This window comes from Astyanax mexicanus, chromosome 25 (assembly GCF_023375975.1).
Source record: "Astyanax mexicanus isolate ESR-SI-001 chromosome 25, AstMex3_surface, whole genome shotgun sequence".
NCBI lineage: Eukaryota > Metazoa > Chordata > Actinopteri > Characiformes > Acestrorhamphidae > Astyanax > Astyanax mexicanus.
In genome coordinates, this window is record NC_064432.1 from 16,269,579 (window position 1) to 16,286,520 (window position 16,942).

Here is a 16,942-nt window from a genome sequence, read left to right on the forward strand (position 1 = left end):
CTGGGGATAATGGTGGGTAATGAATGAATAGATAGATGGATGGATGGATGGATGAATGGATGGATAGATGGTGAAGGGGTCGAGGGGGGGGGGGGGGCTTCTGTCTGTTTGAAGCTTTAGTAAAATCCCTGCTATGAAGCAGCTAAAGCCTCCTGTACTGCTCAGCCACTGACTCTGACCCTCATTCTCGAAGCTGGAGTAAGGCGGAGGGCTATGAGGGGCTACAGGGGGCTGCAGGGGGCTTCGGGGGGCTGCAGGGGCTAAGACACAGAGGCTGTTTGGGTGAAGATGCTGTTGAGGATCTTAGAATGTGACCCAGAACTTTCCAGGGGAATCAGCAGATAATGAGAATTAAACACACACACAGGTTTAGACAGAGCAGACAGAGCCACAAGGTCTCTGGATGACAAAATGCTGGCAGGTTTTGTGTGTGTGTGTGTGTGTGTGTGTGGAGCTGGATTACAGTGGTGGAAGGTCAGGGCTTGGGTTTTAGTGAACAGTGTTGTCTGAGAGCAGGAAGACAATGGCGGTGTCGCTGTAGAGGAGTAGGATGTACTCTGTTCCTCTAAACGATAAATACATTCTGTGTTTCTCACCATGTAATAACATATTTAATATATTATTGTTGTTAATTAGTGTAATGAACATTGTATAATGAATTAATAGTAGTCCCTTTAATAATTGTTTAACTTTGATTCTTACAGCCAATAAAGTAACAAACAAATATATTTTTATACAGCTACACAATTTAAGGCTGCTATTCACAGCAGGTGAAAGTGGCCCAAATCAGATTTTCTGAGCAAATCCTAAACTGAGTTTAGGCTCTTCACACAATCTTTTTAATGTGACCTCACTTATTATCTGAAACACGTCGTTTCTGAAAATCATTGTCTGTTACATGCATGTGCATGTGCAGAAGAGCAATGCTTCACATTAAGTTTCACTTTAAGCCCAGCAAGAATTTTTAATTTTAAATCAATAAATAATCCTGTTACAGACTGATTATATACTCAGAATATTATTCACTTATTACATAGAATACTAACACACTGAGTTACTCTCCCTCTAATAGCAGTGAGCAGTGTGGTATAAGAAGATATTTAGCCTAAAGAGGTAAAGGAGTAATTATCAGTCACACTTACGTATTCACTATTCTGTGATCATATAATGCTTATATCAACTGAAGTGTCATCATTAAAATGATAATTTAAAGGTGTCAAATATTAGTCAGGAGTAGCATACCTAACTAGAATCTGTATATAAAAGCTTATATCTATAAAGTTTAGCTTTATTTTTGTGAGTCTACTGAATTAATCCATGGTTTATTTTAATAGAAAACTTATACTGGTTAATATTGATAAACATGTAATTTAATATTTACTAATATATTCCTTATGTCTCACAAAAGCATCACTAACAATACAGCTGTTAGCCTACAGGAAAGGGAGATGCCCTTAGTCAATAAAATCATTCCAGGTAAATTTGGAGCGTTTCTATTGGTCCATTTATCATGACATGTAAAGAACAACTGTTAGATTTAACAGATAGAATAAATGCTTAATGATAACTCCCTGCTCTCTTCATCACTTAACAGATAAAGACATTCAAACCTGTAATTAAAAAAATAATAACACTGCAAATATATTAAATATGGACATCATTACACAAATATTTGAATCAGATAACTGATGTTTGATAAGATTAATTTCTTCTAATCTGAATTACAGCGTTCCAATCCAGCGCTCTTATCATTAGACGGGTTTGAGTGTAATAAATCATATGGTGTCTGTCATGTAATTTAATTAATTCCAGTAAAAGAGACATACACAGACACAGCAGGAATTCTCAGTGCACTTCCTGAAGATATATAACAGCAGAGTGATGATACACTAATATATTAAATATATACGTGTTTATATGTAACAGGCTAGTGTTAAGTTTTACAGCATTATTCACTTCGTAACTTAAGTCTTTTAAATAAAAAATACACAATTCCATGAAATTTGATTAATTAAAAACCTGCGCAAGTGTCCAAAAGCTTCTGAAGTTTTACAATAAAAACTAATCTAAATGGATTCCTTCATATAAGATCATATACAGTATTGTGTTACAAGTTTATTCAAAAAACATTTTATTATTACTATTTAAAGTTCCAATCAGTATCGAGTTTGGTTAATCAATGCTTTATTAAGTTTAATCAAAGGCTGCTGGGGAATTTGAACAAATCTATGTGATGGCTGAGAGCAGAGACAAAGAATCTGGAAACAATCCTGTAGGACTACTTATTGTTAGTTATAAAAAAAAAAAAAACTAAACAAAACTTAGCATTTAACTCGAATGTTATAAACAAAAAATGCAATACAACTCAATAAAAATAAAAAGATATTACCAATGATCATCCTGACAATCTAAGAAAAGTCAATCTAATTCCTAATAATTTAACAAGATTTTACAAATTACCAATGTAAAGAAAAAAGTAAATATTAAAAAAAAGTTATAGGATAAGGAAATGCATTATTGGTAAAATGGTATTTAATTAATAGCCAAACACTCTATTGCATTTATACACAAGTTATTACATCATTAGATTTGATTACATTATGTTTATTAAGTGCACAACAATGTCTAATTACATAGTTTTACTATTAAGTTGAGCGTTCTTATTTTATTTTATATATTATTGGAAAATCCTACAACCACAAGTCTAACAAAAAACCCTGTATTAGCCAAAGTAAATCAACATCTTTTCTGAACTGAATGTACTATATTTATTGAATATATTCTAATGTTATACAGTGCGTGACAAGATTGGGGGCACACTGAATGTCAATAAAATGTTCTGGAGCTACTTGCTTAGGCGCTTTTTTGCACAGTACTGCATAAATTTAACATTTATAACCCAAACACTATAAATCAACACTGAAAGTGCAGTTTACTTTACTCAAAACCATTTATCTCAAAAATAAGAGTTTTATATTATTTGAACAGATGCAAATAAACATCAAGTTACAGTAAAAAGTCACACGAAGTTCTTGAATTTAAGTAGTTTATATCCATTGAGCTGGCCTGAAGAACAAAGTTTAGTTTCAGATTTCTCCTGGATGCCCCCAGCCAGTGCCACAGTGGATGTGTTCAATTCCATCATCAGCTCACCTGAGCTTACCAAACATCATTAAACCAAGTGTTGATATGAGAAGAACTATAAATAATACTAGACTCCCCTGAGAAGAGCATTGAAGATGTAAAATCAGCACTTTTGTTGAGTTATTTGAATTTATTGTAATATTAGTGTTTACTGAGCTAATAAACACTTACTGCACAGATATGAACACAAACACACGTTTGTTATTGTACATTCCACAGGTGTTTTAAACTTTTGCACTGCGCTGTAAGTGTGAACGTGTGTGTGTTCTTGTGCTGCCAGAGTGATTGATGATGGAAGGCTTATCCCGTAACATCAGGAAAGAGACGTCGCTGGAGAAAAGAACTGAGTCATCACAGGTATGAAGAAGTGTAGATGTAGAGGAAAGAACAGGACAGGAGGACATGATGAGAGATAGAGAGAATACTCTATAACCTGCTACCTTTAGAATACAACGAATAAGTGAACAGTGAATGGAGGAAGGCAGTGAGGTGAAGAAAAGAGAGAATGAGTGATAAAGAATAGCTTTCTGGCCATTAACTGCAATATAACCCAATAAAACATCCGTGGCATAAAGAGGAGAATAGATTTAATGGTCATCTGTCTGACTGCTTTAGCCCTGTTCTGTCTTCTCCCTGCTGAACTCAGACGCAGTGCTCTGTGCAAAGACTAGGAAAAATATCAAAGACGAACACAAAGCCAGTCATATGTTAATAAACTCTAAACTCACCTCCGTCAGGCAATAAGTGTGTGGCTGGACGCCAAGGCAGTGTCTGTAATTACCACGTGGGCTATCCAAGAGAGTGTGTGTGTGTGTGTGTGGGCAGTGCATCGCTATGCTTCAGTGACTAATGCACAGCTTGCTGGTCTGCCACTGGGAGTAATGAGACTATAGCCTGCAGAATATCAGATAGATAGATGTGTGTGTGAGTGAGTGTGAGTCTGAGTGTATTCTCCTGCATGGAGTTCTTGAAATCCAAGAGAGTTAAGTAGGCGTCAGACCAGATGACTGAGCAGAAAGGTCACAAAATTGTAAGTTAGGGGCTTTGTGATGAGATCATTATGGGTGGTATACCAGGCGCAGAGTATGGAGGAAGTGGAAAAGTTCTCCTTCTACAGGCAAACTGATTCAAGCTGCAATGACGCTGGCGGGCGCTCACACCAGTTTACGCGAGCAGCGTCGCACGAAATGTCTATTAATGGTAAACTGTGCTATTTTAAACATTGTATGTTTTAGTGTTATGAAAAACAGAGTAAGGAAACACTATGCTCTGCTTTTGGCATTATTACAGTTCAGTTTTGTATTGAAAATTATTGATTTAAACTTAAACTTTAAACTAAACTTAAAATGTTTAAATCAGTTAAACCAAAAAATTTGAATCAAAAATATTGAATTGCACTGGAAACTACAGCAAACTAAACACCACAACTAACTTTATTAAGTTTCGTATCAAAGTTGGTTTAACTAGATAATCTGTGTTGGCAAAATGTACAAATTGTACCTGAACCCTAGTTGAGGCCAAGCCAACTACTTTGCACATGCTCAGTTTGACTTTTAATTTAATCCTGATGTTGGTCACACAGTTTGTTGCACTTTGAGGAAAACCTTTGGCCTTTCTCATTGGCTCCTGGCAACATCTATTGGCATATTGGGTGTGGCCTCCCACCTCTCACCATTAGGGTGTAATCGTTCTCCACAGGCTGTCTTCTCTTGGGAAGTACAGTACATATGAGTAATGTAATAGTTAACTGCCACCGTGTTGAAGGCTATAAGAGCAAGTTGTTATGTTATGTGTTGCTGACTGTAACTAAACGCTGTTCATATTTGCATTACCTCAAGCTTAAATGACTAAAAAAAAGAGACAGATATGTAATTGTCGTAAATTCTTAGTTTCCAGAGATACAACAACCTATAACCTGCCACCTTTAGAATACAACAAATAAACTACTAAAAACATTAACAGATTTTTTTTATGATTTTCACTTAATATTTGAAGATATTGATTATCTGAAGTAAAGATTTCTAGTGGTTTTCTTCAAAACTTAAAAAGTTTGAATTCGCCTCAAAACTCGCCTCAAAAAAAAAAGAGTTGCCTTGAATTTTGAGATTCCTCATTTTTTTCAGTTTTACAGTGTCCCAAACTACAGAAAATAATGGCACTTTTCCACTACATGGTACTTATACTACTTGACTTTACTTAAGCCTACCCCTTTTTAGTACTTGGTACCTGGCCAGTTTTACTGTACCACAGCTTTTTCCCAATTAACATTTGTATCTGGTGATTCACAGCTCCTAGTGGATTCTTTCATAACCCATACACATCAGAGCAGATTACTTTTCTCCAGCCTTCAACTGTCCAGTCTTAGCGTATCTGTGCACACAGTGAAGCCTCAGCTTTCTGTTCTTGGTTTCTGTTGTTGTAGCCCATTCGCCATTATGGTTGGATAATATATCAAAATACACTGCTCAAAAAAAATAAAGGGAACACTCAAATAACACATCCTAGATCTGAATGAATGAAATATTCTCATTGAATACTTTGTTCTGTACAAAGTTGAATGTGCTGACAACAAAATCACACAAAAATCATCAATGGAAATCAAATTTATTAACCAATGGAGGCCTGGATTTGGAGCCACACACAAAATTAAAGTGAAAAAAACACACTACAGGCTGATCCAACTTTAATGTAATGTCCTTAAAACAAGTCAAAATGAGGCTCAGTATTGTGTGTGGCCTACACGTGCCTGTATGACCTCCCTACAACGCCTGGGCATGCTCCTGATGAGGTGGCGGATGGTCTCCTGAGGGATCTCCTCCCAGACCTGGACTAAAGCATCCGCCAACTCCTGGACAGTCTGTGGTGCAACGTGACGTTGGTGGATGGAGCGAGACATGATGTCCCAGATGTGCTCAATCGGATTCAGGTCTGGGGAACGGGCGGGCCAGTCCATAGCTTCAATGCCTTCATCTTGCAGGAACTGCTGACACACTCCAGCCACATGAGGTCTAGCATTGTCCTGCATTAGGAGGAACCCATGGCCAACCGCACCAGCATATGGTCTCACAAGGGGTCTGAGGATCTCATCTCGGTACCTAATGGCAGTCAGGCTACCTCTGGTGAGCACATGGAGGGCTGTGCGGCCCTCCAAAGAAATGCCACCCCACACCATTACTGACCCACTGCCAAACCGGTCATGCTGAAGGATGTTGCAGGCAGCAGACCGCTCTCCACGGCGTCTCCAGACTCTGTCACGTCTGTCATGTGCTCAGTGTGAACCTGCTTTCATCTGTGAAGAGCACAAGGCGCCAGTGGCGAATTTGCCAATCCTGGTGTTCTCTGGCAAATGCCAAGCGTCCTGCACGGTGTTGGGCTGTGAGCACAACCCCCATCTGTGGACGTCGGGCCCTCATACCATCCTCATGGAGTCGGTTTCTAACAGTTTGTGCAGACACATGCACATTTGTGGCCTGCTGGAGGTCATTTTGCAGGGCTCTGGCAGTGCTCCTCCTGTTCCTTCTTGCACAAAGGCGGAGGTAGCGGTCCTGCTGCTGGGTTGTTGCCCTCCTACGGCCTCCTCCACGTCTCCTGGTGTACTGGCCTGTCTCCTGGTAGCGCCTCCAGCCTCTGGACACTACGCTGACAGACACAGCAAACCTTCTTGCCACAGCTCGCATTGATGTGCCATCCTGGATGAGCTGCACTACCTGAGCCACTTGTGTGGGTTGTAGAGTCCGTCTCATGCTACCACGAGTGTGAAAGCACCACCAACATTCAAAACTGACCAAAACATCAGCCAGACAGCATAGGTTCTGAGAAGTGGTCTGTGGTCCCCACCTGCAGAACCACTCCTTTATTGAGTGTGTCTTGCTAATTGCCAATAATTTCCACCTGTTGTCTATTCCATTTGCACAACAGCAGGTGAAATTGATTGTCAATCAGTGTTGCTTCCTAAGTGGACAGTTTAATTTCACAGACGTTTGATTTACTTGGAGTTATATTGTGTTAGCTGAGTGTTCCCTTTATTTTTTTGAGCAGTGTATATTTTAAAACAGAGGACTTTTTGTTTGTGTATTCATATCCCATTCGCATAAAATTGCTTAGCATACATGACAGCATACATGTTTCTGTCTTTACCTATATAGTGAATGAGATAAGTACTGAAAATAGATCATTTTACATATGAATACCTGTAAATATTACACATATATAGTGTTCTATTTAGTGCTGGAATCTGTAATTGTGATTAAACATATGTGGTATGTTGATCATGCCTCATTCACTGAGGTAATATAACCTCACTGAAGTGCTGAAGTGTTTTCTTGCTTTCTTGTAGAGCTTATGGTGAAGCTTAAAGCTTATATGTCCGGAAGCTCTGAGCACAAGGTGGATCCTTGGGCGGATGTAGTGGGATAAGAAGAAAGCAGAAGAAAGAAAGACAAAACTTCTGTTCTTCTTAAGTGTCCCTCTCCTCCTCCTATTGGCTGCGCTGGGCTGCTGGAGTTGGGTATGAAGTGGGTGGTACTTATCTCCTCAGCACAAAGCATACAGTGCTAATTAAACTCTAAACTCTCTCAATTTCATTGCTTTTGTACCGGCGCAAGTAGGCGAATTCACAACTGTGTTAATAGCGGTCAGCAGAGAAAAGCAGGAGGAAAATCCACAGCGGGATGAGGCTCGAAGCCAAGGAAACGCAGAAAAAGAAAAAACTTGAGAGAACATTTAGGTGGAAAGGTCAGACAGAACTTTGCAAAATCTATTCCACTGACTTTGTTTGAGTTAACCTCAGATCTATTCATTAAGTGAAGCACAGTAAGTAACGCTGGATTCGATTGGCCAGTATTGGGGCATCAGCTCATTCGTTGCTTTATCCAAAAACTCAGGGATGTGAAAAAGCGTTTATCCAGCTTTTGTTGGAGCAACTGTCCAGGGAAGGCTTTCTACCAGAGTTTGGAGCACTGCTGTAAGGAGACTGATTGCATAACAAGATCATTAATAAGCCCAACACATCCCAAAAGTATTTGATGAAGCATAATCAATCCAGAGGACACAGTTCCACTTCCTATGCATTCCTGTCTTGTGTTGGAATGAATTTTATTAATTCACCCTTGAGAAAAACTTTTAGTTCTGGGAGACTCTTAGGCCATTTTGCTGCACTCTTCTTTTAAGGTCTGTCCATAGAGTGTTGGTAATGTTCAGGTTAAGACAGTGAGGGATCAAAATCATTGTCCTGCAGTTAAGGCCATGCTCTTTCAGCTTTGAATTATTGTGTACAGATGTTGGGATGTTTGCTTTGAAAATGGGAAAATTTGGTATTTCACTGCACACCAGTAAAATACTCCATATGCCACGGGCTTCAATACAAGCTCGAATCACGATTTATCCACCCCCGTGCTTAACAGTTGGAATAGTGTCCTTTTTTTCTGAAATTCTGCAACTTTTCTTCTCAAAAATACCTGTCCAAAACAATCATCAGTATATGGGACTCATACCTCAGGCTTGTTCAGATGTTCCTTGCATGTCTCTCTAATGTTAGCATATACAGTAAGAAGAGCACCACCACTGTAGAGTCACATTAACGTCCCTAAAGGTCTATTTTATAAATAAACAGGGGTTTTGAGGGCTGATAAGTGCCATTTATTAATGACTTTATAATCTAAGACAATAGATACCTGGAAATGTAAGTGTTAGACAACTGCTTAAAGGAGCTGATGGCTGCTAAGTGTTGAGACACAGTTAGAAGAGAGATTTTATGAAGCTTTAAAATGAACCTCACCTGGCCTTGCTGGCCTCACTGGACAGCTAATTAAGGCCTAATTCTTATGTAAGAGATGATCTTAGTTAATGCCTTTTTGAGATCCATTCATCTTCTGTTAATTTAAATATTTAATAGAAATTTCGACCAGCTTCTCAAGCTTGTCCATGCCTCGGGGCTCATAGCCTCTAGGACTCTCAAGGAATGGTCAAGTGGTAAAAATAAGTAAGCAAACAAATAAATCACTGGGGCTGGTTGTTCACACAGCTATTGATTTTCTTTTTAGCACAGAAAATAAAGATTGTAATTGGTGCCACGTAACTGAATTCATCTGGGTGGAAAGCGGGACAGCAGCTTTACAAGCAGTCTGCCTGTCTGAATTGAGCGCTTGGTATAACACTCCAAATGAAGCTCTCGCTGTACCGCGGTGGTCGCAGAGACACCAAATAAATATTTCTCATAGGCTGCAGCCGTCATGTTTACTGGGATGAAACAGAAAAAGAGAAATTGATTCAGTGTGCTTATTTGTAGTATCTCATGCTGCTTTCTGTTTCTTTCTATCCTTGCTCTCTCTATCTCTCTCTCTCTCTCACTGGGAGGCTCTATTCTTCTATTCCTTCAATAGAAGCTGCTGTTGTAGTCTCTCTCTCTCTGTCTTTCTCTCTCTCTCTTCCTCTCCAACAAGTGAGATTAGAAGGTAAGGCAGAATTGCTGTGATGTGTTTCCAGCAGACATGGTGCAAAATGGGGGAGAGGAAGAGAAAGGAAGGATAAAAAAGACAGAGACGTGAAAAGAAAGGTGGGAGGTTACAGGATTTGGGGTGATGGGCGGACGCTAGGAATGAGAGGAGAAAGCGAGAGGACTCGAACGAGTAAATTCGAGCCGCTGCAAACTTTAGGTGCTTATTTTACCCCTCCATCGAGCTGCTATAACCGCTGCCATTTTGGATTTATAACTCCTCTGCTTTACCAAGTCTTACACGCCCTCTCTGATCTAGCTCAATGTCTGCAAGCGAGGGGGTGAGGGGAGGGGGGTAGAGGGGGAGAACCTGAGGGAGAGAGAGCAGAAAATATACAAAAAGGAAGAAATGTTGAAAAAAGGGTGAAAAAAAAACAAAGGGAGAAAAAATAGGTCAAAGCAAAGCAAAATAGGATGTACAGAGCCTCTAAAGAGACATTGAGTATTTTTAAAAAATAAATACTTTATAATAAGCGTCTCTAACAGCTGTGTAGTTACACATTAACAATCCATGTAATAACAATATAACTACTGGTGAATTATGCATTTTTAAAATAAATGTAATACAGTTGAACAGGTTATGGAATTGTATGCACCTCAACTTGTTAATGTCCAACAGCTCTTGTGTGGTATGTAATTAAGGCTGTGATTGTTTTCGAATACTAAAAATTATACTAATTGACACTGACACACATGCTATTATATATCCTGTGCATCTGTAATCAATCTGTAAGAATGTGTACTTCACCATTAGTTACAATGTTGTTACATTGATTGTTAATGCGTAATTACACAGCTATTACAGGCACATATAAATTGGGGCCCAATATGGTGCCAAATGGTATTAGGTGAGCACCTTCCAAATGCACTTCAATACTGCCTTGGCTGTGGAGAGAGAAACTGCCCTGTCTACTGGTGTGATGATCTAGGGAGCCATTGTAGGGCAACAAAACTTTTCTGTAAATGTCTCTGCCAGATGTTTGTTGCTCACCAAATACAATCTAGTGCTAATATTTAGTCTTCCTTTAGAGGCTTCATATGAAAGAGCAGAAAGAAAAGGAAAGAAAATATTTGTATTAACTCAGTGCGAGCATTTTTTTTCTTTTTTTCATTTTGTTTCTGTTATAATCCAAAGCTGAATTTGTTCTCATCTACTATGCCGACTTCTCACAAACAGCCTCAGTACCCTCTAAAGCAGAGATGCTGAATGCAATTTAAATGGTGTGATTTTAGAGAGACCCTGCCGTTGTGTGGGAGACCCAAGAGTACACACAATATCAGTATGCAGCCTGGACCATTATAGAGGTTAGAAAGTCAGAAACGGAGAATTACAGGTGTAGACGCTGTGGGTGGAATTTGATATTAAATGGTATAGGCTGCATTCAGGATAGAGAAACATGTATACAGTTGCAATCACAGTCAAATATATGATTCACAATGCCCATATAAAGTCAATCAATAACAGTACAGTAAAATACAGATCAGAGCAGAAAAACATCAGTAATGTTGTACATCTTCACATGTGACAGTAAATGTTAAAGGGACCTTATTCTTGCAATAAAGTTTCCAAACAAGCTGCTTAAAACCACGAAGTCATCCAATCATATGCAATTAAACAGATTATTTAACACAGCGGTTTTCCCACAAACCGCGTCAGGTTTAACCCTCTGAGTTTGCAGTTGGGAAAGGGGGCGGGGACAGGGTACGCAGGGCAATCCAGGCTAGTTATACAGACTAATTTAGAGCTGGTTACATCTGGTTATTGGCAGTCTGTTTATGGACAGATTAGGAACGTTTTGGATGCTAGTCTTAACATTTAGTGTTTGTTTAATTTGGATTTTGGATGTTTATCCAATTTAGTCAAAAGGTTATGTGTGTTTAGAAAGAGGTTTAGAACTGAGAGCCTTCATGTTTGGTTAAAATCACAAATCAGCCAATCAGAACAAGCCAAATGATTTAATATAATCAGGGATTGGGGGAATGGACAGCAGCTCTCAGTGTTTAGAAGAAGGTTGAATCGGGTTGGGTTGATTTGCAGTTAGGTGGTTAAATTCTGTTTAACACTCTTCTCTTTCTCTCTCTTACTCTCTCTCTCTTTATGGTTATTTCTACAGCTTATGGCTTTAACCCTTTGAGTTAAAAAAATAAAAGTCCCCTCCATTTCTCGCTCTCTCTCACCTCCCCCCTCTCTTTATTGCCCCCTTTTCTTTATTCAATTTATTCAGCAAACAATCTGATAAGGAACACTATAGAGCCCTGCTGGTAATTTCTTGAGTAAATGAATACGTATCTCGTTCTGATTAAGTTTATGGTTGTGGCCATTACTCAATGTATTGACCAAACTAAGATCAAGTCAAAAATGTGAGTTAGAAAAATATTTGACAATATTAAGTTGAGTTAACTCAAAAATGCTCTGTGTGCAATGGCTTTATAATTTTATGATGGCCTGCCTAGCATATAATCTTTTCATGTTCCTACTTTATTTTACTTTCGTTTGACCTACTTTGACTCAAATGAATTGCCCCTCAACATCATATACATTATTCTATATATAAATATATGTATAGAACTTGCGCAATTTGATAAACAATAAATAAGCAGTTCACTTACTTGAAGATTCAGATATTTTTCAAGCCTAATGGTTAAATAAACCTCGTTAGATTATTCCATTAAGATGACAGCCATCTTGCAATGTAGCATTTTATAAATCACAACATATAATGCACTTTTAATTCAGCACTTTGTGACAAATTAACATTTCACATTTCTTGCCTCAGTTAGTGCTTAAAACAGTGTATCTAAGACTAACAGTAAAAACCTAAACCCTCAAACTGAGACTGACTGTACAGCTTCAGACTTCATATTGGATGATGTTATCAGATATTCTAAACTGCTCTAACCTCTTTATTATATTATTGTTAATAAAATCTTCTTTTTTGTAGCATTATCTGCAGGATTTGGCTCTAATTTTAACATTGAAGAGAAAGGGAAGGGAAACGTGGCAGATCCAAAGAAATGAAAGAAATTAACCACCTAGGGCATCCCAAACGAAAGGAAAGACACAGGGTGGAGGGGTGGGTTGTGTGGCACTCAAAGGGTTAAAGTTTGAGTTGAATTTTTGAGAATCCTCTTCGTCATGATAATGGAGAAATGATTGAAATTCAGTCCCTTTAACTTTTAAAGATGCTGCTGCTTGAAGAGCTCAGGAATTGCGACCGACTGGACTGTTGTGAATTAGCATTAGCATGTACTAGCATCGACTTAAAAAACGAATGCGAGAAAATTCACAACAGCCAAAGAACACCGGGAATGTAGAGTAGGTAAGTGTAAGCAAATGGAGGAGGAGGTTGTGGCGTGTTGGGCGTTGTGGGGAGGTTAGGGGAAGGTTATGTTGGGGTTATTTGTAGGGTTAATACTCCGAAGAGGTGCAGGCCCATATCACATTTCAATACATACAGCTAATTCAAGATAAGCTATGGATGTACAGTATTAACATATGTAGCGCGTGGACAAGGACTTTTAAATTGTAGTGTCAATTGATTATGATCAGTGATCAGCGAGGATTATCCCAGTTGGAAGTATTTAGCACTGATTTACATGTGGTGGACTGGACAATTAATTAATTAGCAAAATTAGCACTGTGTTAGCATTGATTAGCAGACAGAATAACAGATTTTTTGTTTAACATTCCTCTGCAGCCAAACAGCAAAAAAGCTAATCAGGCAAAATGTAAGAATTATGTGCAGCTTTAATAATGGGCCTGCCCCTCTTGCAGAGATGTGGTTAAGTCAGTTAGACGGTTAGCTGGTTAGGTGCGATTAGTGGTGTTTATTACCTTTGTCGAGTAGCCAATCGTCTACTACCCGACCAAGTCTGTACGGGATTCTTTGTCTGGCAATAGCCAGGCGCTCATTATCAAAGTTCCCTTTAGAGAATTCGGAGGAAACAAAAAGAAAAAAGAAAAAAAAACAAAAAGAAATTCAGCATGTTACAGTTTCAAGGGTCAAAGGTTAAACGATTAGAGGTCAAATGTTAGAAAAAGGGCATCAACATGAGCTTAGCAGGTTATGAGCTTTAAAATCAGCTTTAGCGTTGTGGATCAGAGCCTCAGAAAGAGGTCTTATTTGTTTTTGTTTTTTTTTTGTTTTTTTTTGTCGGTTAGGAAGTTAACAAAGCTTTAGTTACCATGTTTTTTTTTAAGTGTTTTATTTATGAGCTAGTGAGTTAAAGATATTTATGAATGATTTAGATGTTCAATATTTACAGGTTTATAATTAAAGGAAAGATCATGTGTCATATTTAAAACATCAACAAAAACATCAACGATTTCCCACATTAAAAATGAATGATAATCATTAGAAACTACATTGGTGCCAAGTACATGTTGTAACATCTGTTCTTACATCGTTTTACTGAAAGGAAGATGTTTTCTGCTTTTATTTCTTTTAACCCTCCTGTTATGATGCACTGTAAGCAGCAGGAATAAGCTGTTTAGTGATCTGAAAGTGAAAAATGTTTCTATAGAAACATTATCGTTAGCATAATTAGTAGAAATAAAGGCTGTCAAAAAAAAGGAAAGAAAAACTGGATGAAGGTGTACACCTTCTAAATCATATCATCAGCACGGCAGCCATCTTCAAAATCACCATTTAGGATTGAGAAGGGAGTGTGGCATCAAACTGGTGGAGAATTTGACCAGAAAAGCAGCTGAGGGAAGTAGAAAATCTAACTAAAGATGGCTGCCACATTTTGTAAAATTGTAACTCCATCAGTGAAACATTTTCAGTTTATTTATGCTTGTTTCCTCTCTTTTGAGACCTTATTATATAGTGTAATATTATATAGTTTAACGAATTAAATAAATATAGCTAAATAAATGGGTTAGTGAATTTTATATTTTTACCATCTAAAGCCTGACTGGAACAGCATATCATATATAAACATGCATAGTATTATTATCACTTTGAAATATTACTTTTCTACTAATTTATTAGAGCATAAAACCTGTTTCCTGCTTCAGATATAATAAAATAAACAAAAAATATGTATTTTTTTTTAATAATGTATTTTTAAAATTTTGAAACGAGTCAGTCTGACCCACAACATAACAGGAGGGTTAAATATGTCCTTCTAAACAAATCCAGACCCCCGGATAAATGTAGCTCTTCAGGAGATGATAGAACTCAGATACAGTTCAGCTTTGCTGTGAAGGAAACTCTACAGAAATAACAGACATTTGTGTGTTGTGAAGCACCTCAGTTACACAGGTACATGTTTTCTGTATTTCCACACCAAACCTGCTTTAACACACTCTTCACATTCTCTCAAAAACACAGCAGGAAGAAAAGAAGACCTAAAGAAGACCTGATGATGAAAATTTCTCACTCTCTCACTTTCTTACACTCTCTTGTACACACACACACACACACATTCCCCCACACTCACTCGTAGAGTTTTTCAGATCTTTTGAGACCCACAACAGCTCTTACAACACTGTCAGCAGTGAAAAACTATTTTCTACATCACTGACAGCTGTACGGAGCCCTGAGGCCGCAGCTTTGTCTAAGGCACGGGGGGTCAGGGGACGGGTCTTGGTTTAAAGCAATTACCTTTCCATTCAACAGAGCTCGACCACAGATCTCAGATCAGCCCACACTAAAGAAATACACATTACAGTTTAGCCTCAGACCTCAAATCAGTCTGCAGAGAAACACTGCATTTACTTTAGGCTGGTTTATACAGTAGTAGAGAATCCACTGGATTTCTTTCTTTATTTGTTTGTTTATTCCTAGTTCTTCACTAATGCATAACATAAATCCATTTGGAAATAATTTCTCTACAGGTACTAGCCAAGCTGTTTCATTATTTTGGTCATTTTGAAGAAAATAGAGAGAGCAAAGAGCAGATATGTAGATCTGAACTGGAGTGATATTGGTCATCTAATGCTTTGATTCGCAATTTTATTTGTATAAAATCACAACCCCTGTATTTTGTAGCCAAGATCTTGCATGCAAAGCCCTAATTAATAGGGATACACTTAACATCCAGCAACTGAAATTATTCAGCTGTAAATGGCAAAAAAAAAAAAAACACTTTTTGTTGCCACTGTTAAAACATACAGTGTTTAATAAAACAGTAATGCGATTTTAGTATTACCAGTAAATTACCAATACCAATATTACCAATAAACAGCCGGAATTAATAATGATGCAGAAAAATACCAGGCAATTGAAATTATTCTGTTAAAAGTGGCAAAAATAACACATTTTCAGCATGAATATATTTTTTGTTTTAATTCATGCAGTGGTGAAAGAAATGGCAAAATTACTAAAAATATTTTGTTTGGTTTTGGTTACGCTTTCGGTGCATCCATGGTAGTTAATGCACCATTAATAGGTCTTCTATGCATAGCAAAGTTTGACTAAGCTTTCCAACACCAGTTTCTAACATTCAGTGAACCATTTTAACCGTGTTAAACTCAGGTGAAGAAGCAGATAGCTCCAACTTCTGTTTAATGATCTGTGTGTCTGTGAGGAGGAATTACTTCATCATTTCCTTTAATAGGTGCAGCATTAATAGTCTACTCTCTCTCTCTGTATCTCTCTTTCTTTCTGTATCTCTCTCTCTCTCTCTCTCTCTCTGTATCTCTCTTTCTTTCTGTATCTCTCTCTCTCTCTCTCTCTCTCTCTCTTTCTGGACGGCCTGCTGATGTCAGTAAGAGCAGGAGATGTTGTGAAATCAAAGTTGTCACTTCTTTAATTAGTTGAGGCAATCTTCCTTCCTTTCCCTGCTTCTCTCTCTCTCTCTCTCTCTCTCTCTAATGAAGCCACTCACTCTGTTGCCACTAACTCCTAATTGGTGCTGCAACTCGACTGCAAACGACCTAATCAAAACCCCTCTATGGAGCTTTACCCAGAATTCCTGGCTGAACTCCAAAAGTGGCAGACACACTCGACGGCTTCTGTCAATGCGGCGCCGTCACTGACCACCAGCAAAACATACTTCATTAAGTTGTAATTAAAACTTGGGAAAATGTTTGTTGCGCGGTCGTGGAGGTCACTTTGGGTAATCTCTAGCTGCCAGCTGTTCCGCTCACATTCCGTGACGTGGTGCTGTGCGGCATGCATACCGTCTGAGACTGTATATTATATTTAAAATGGATTTGAAGTGGGACATGCATTAATATGCATATATTCAGTGTTATGAACAGACTATAAAAAGATAACACACCTCATTGTTTTTCCGTTTGCATACGGATATGCATCAGACCTGGCTAATTAGCTTGTTAGCTAAATAGAGAGCTAA

At 38.2% G+C, this 16,942-nt stretch overlaps 1 protein-coding gene across 17 annotated transcripts in view; it reads right to left on the bottom strand.

Moving 5' to 3' along the window:
- LOC103040758 (neurexin-2) overlaps window positions 1-16,942 on the bottom strand; it is an 848,474-nt gene that overhangs the window by 30,980 nt on the left and 800,552 nt on the right. For 12 of the 17 annotated variants that reach the window (XM_022681896.2, XM_022681890.2, XM_022681895.2 and 9 more), the window contains one exon: window positions 13,473-13,562. The exons of the other annotated variants lie outside the window; for them this stretch is intronic. In XM_022681896.2, coding sequence (XP_022537617.1) covers window positions 13,473-13,562 — 90 coding nt within the window. The remainder of the gene's footprint in view (window positions 1-13,472; window positions 13,563-16,942) is intronic. 17 annotated transcript variants of the gene reach the window in all.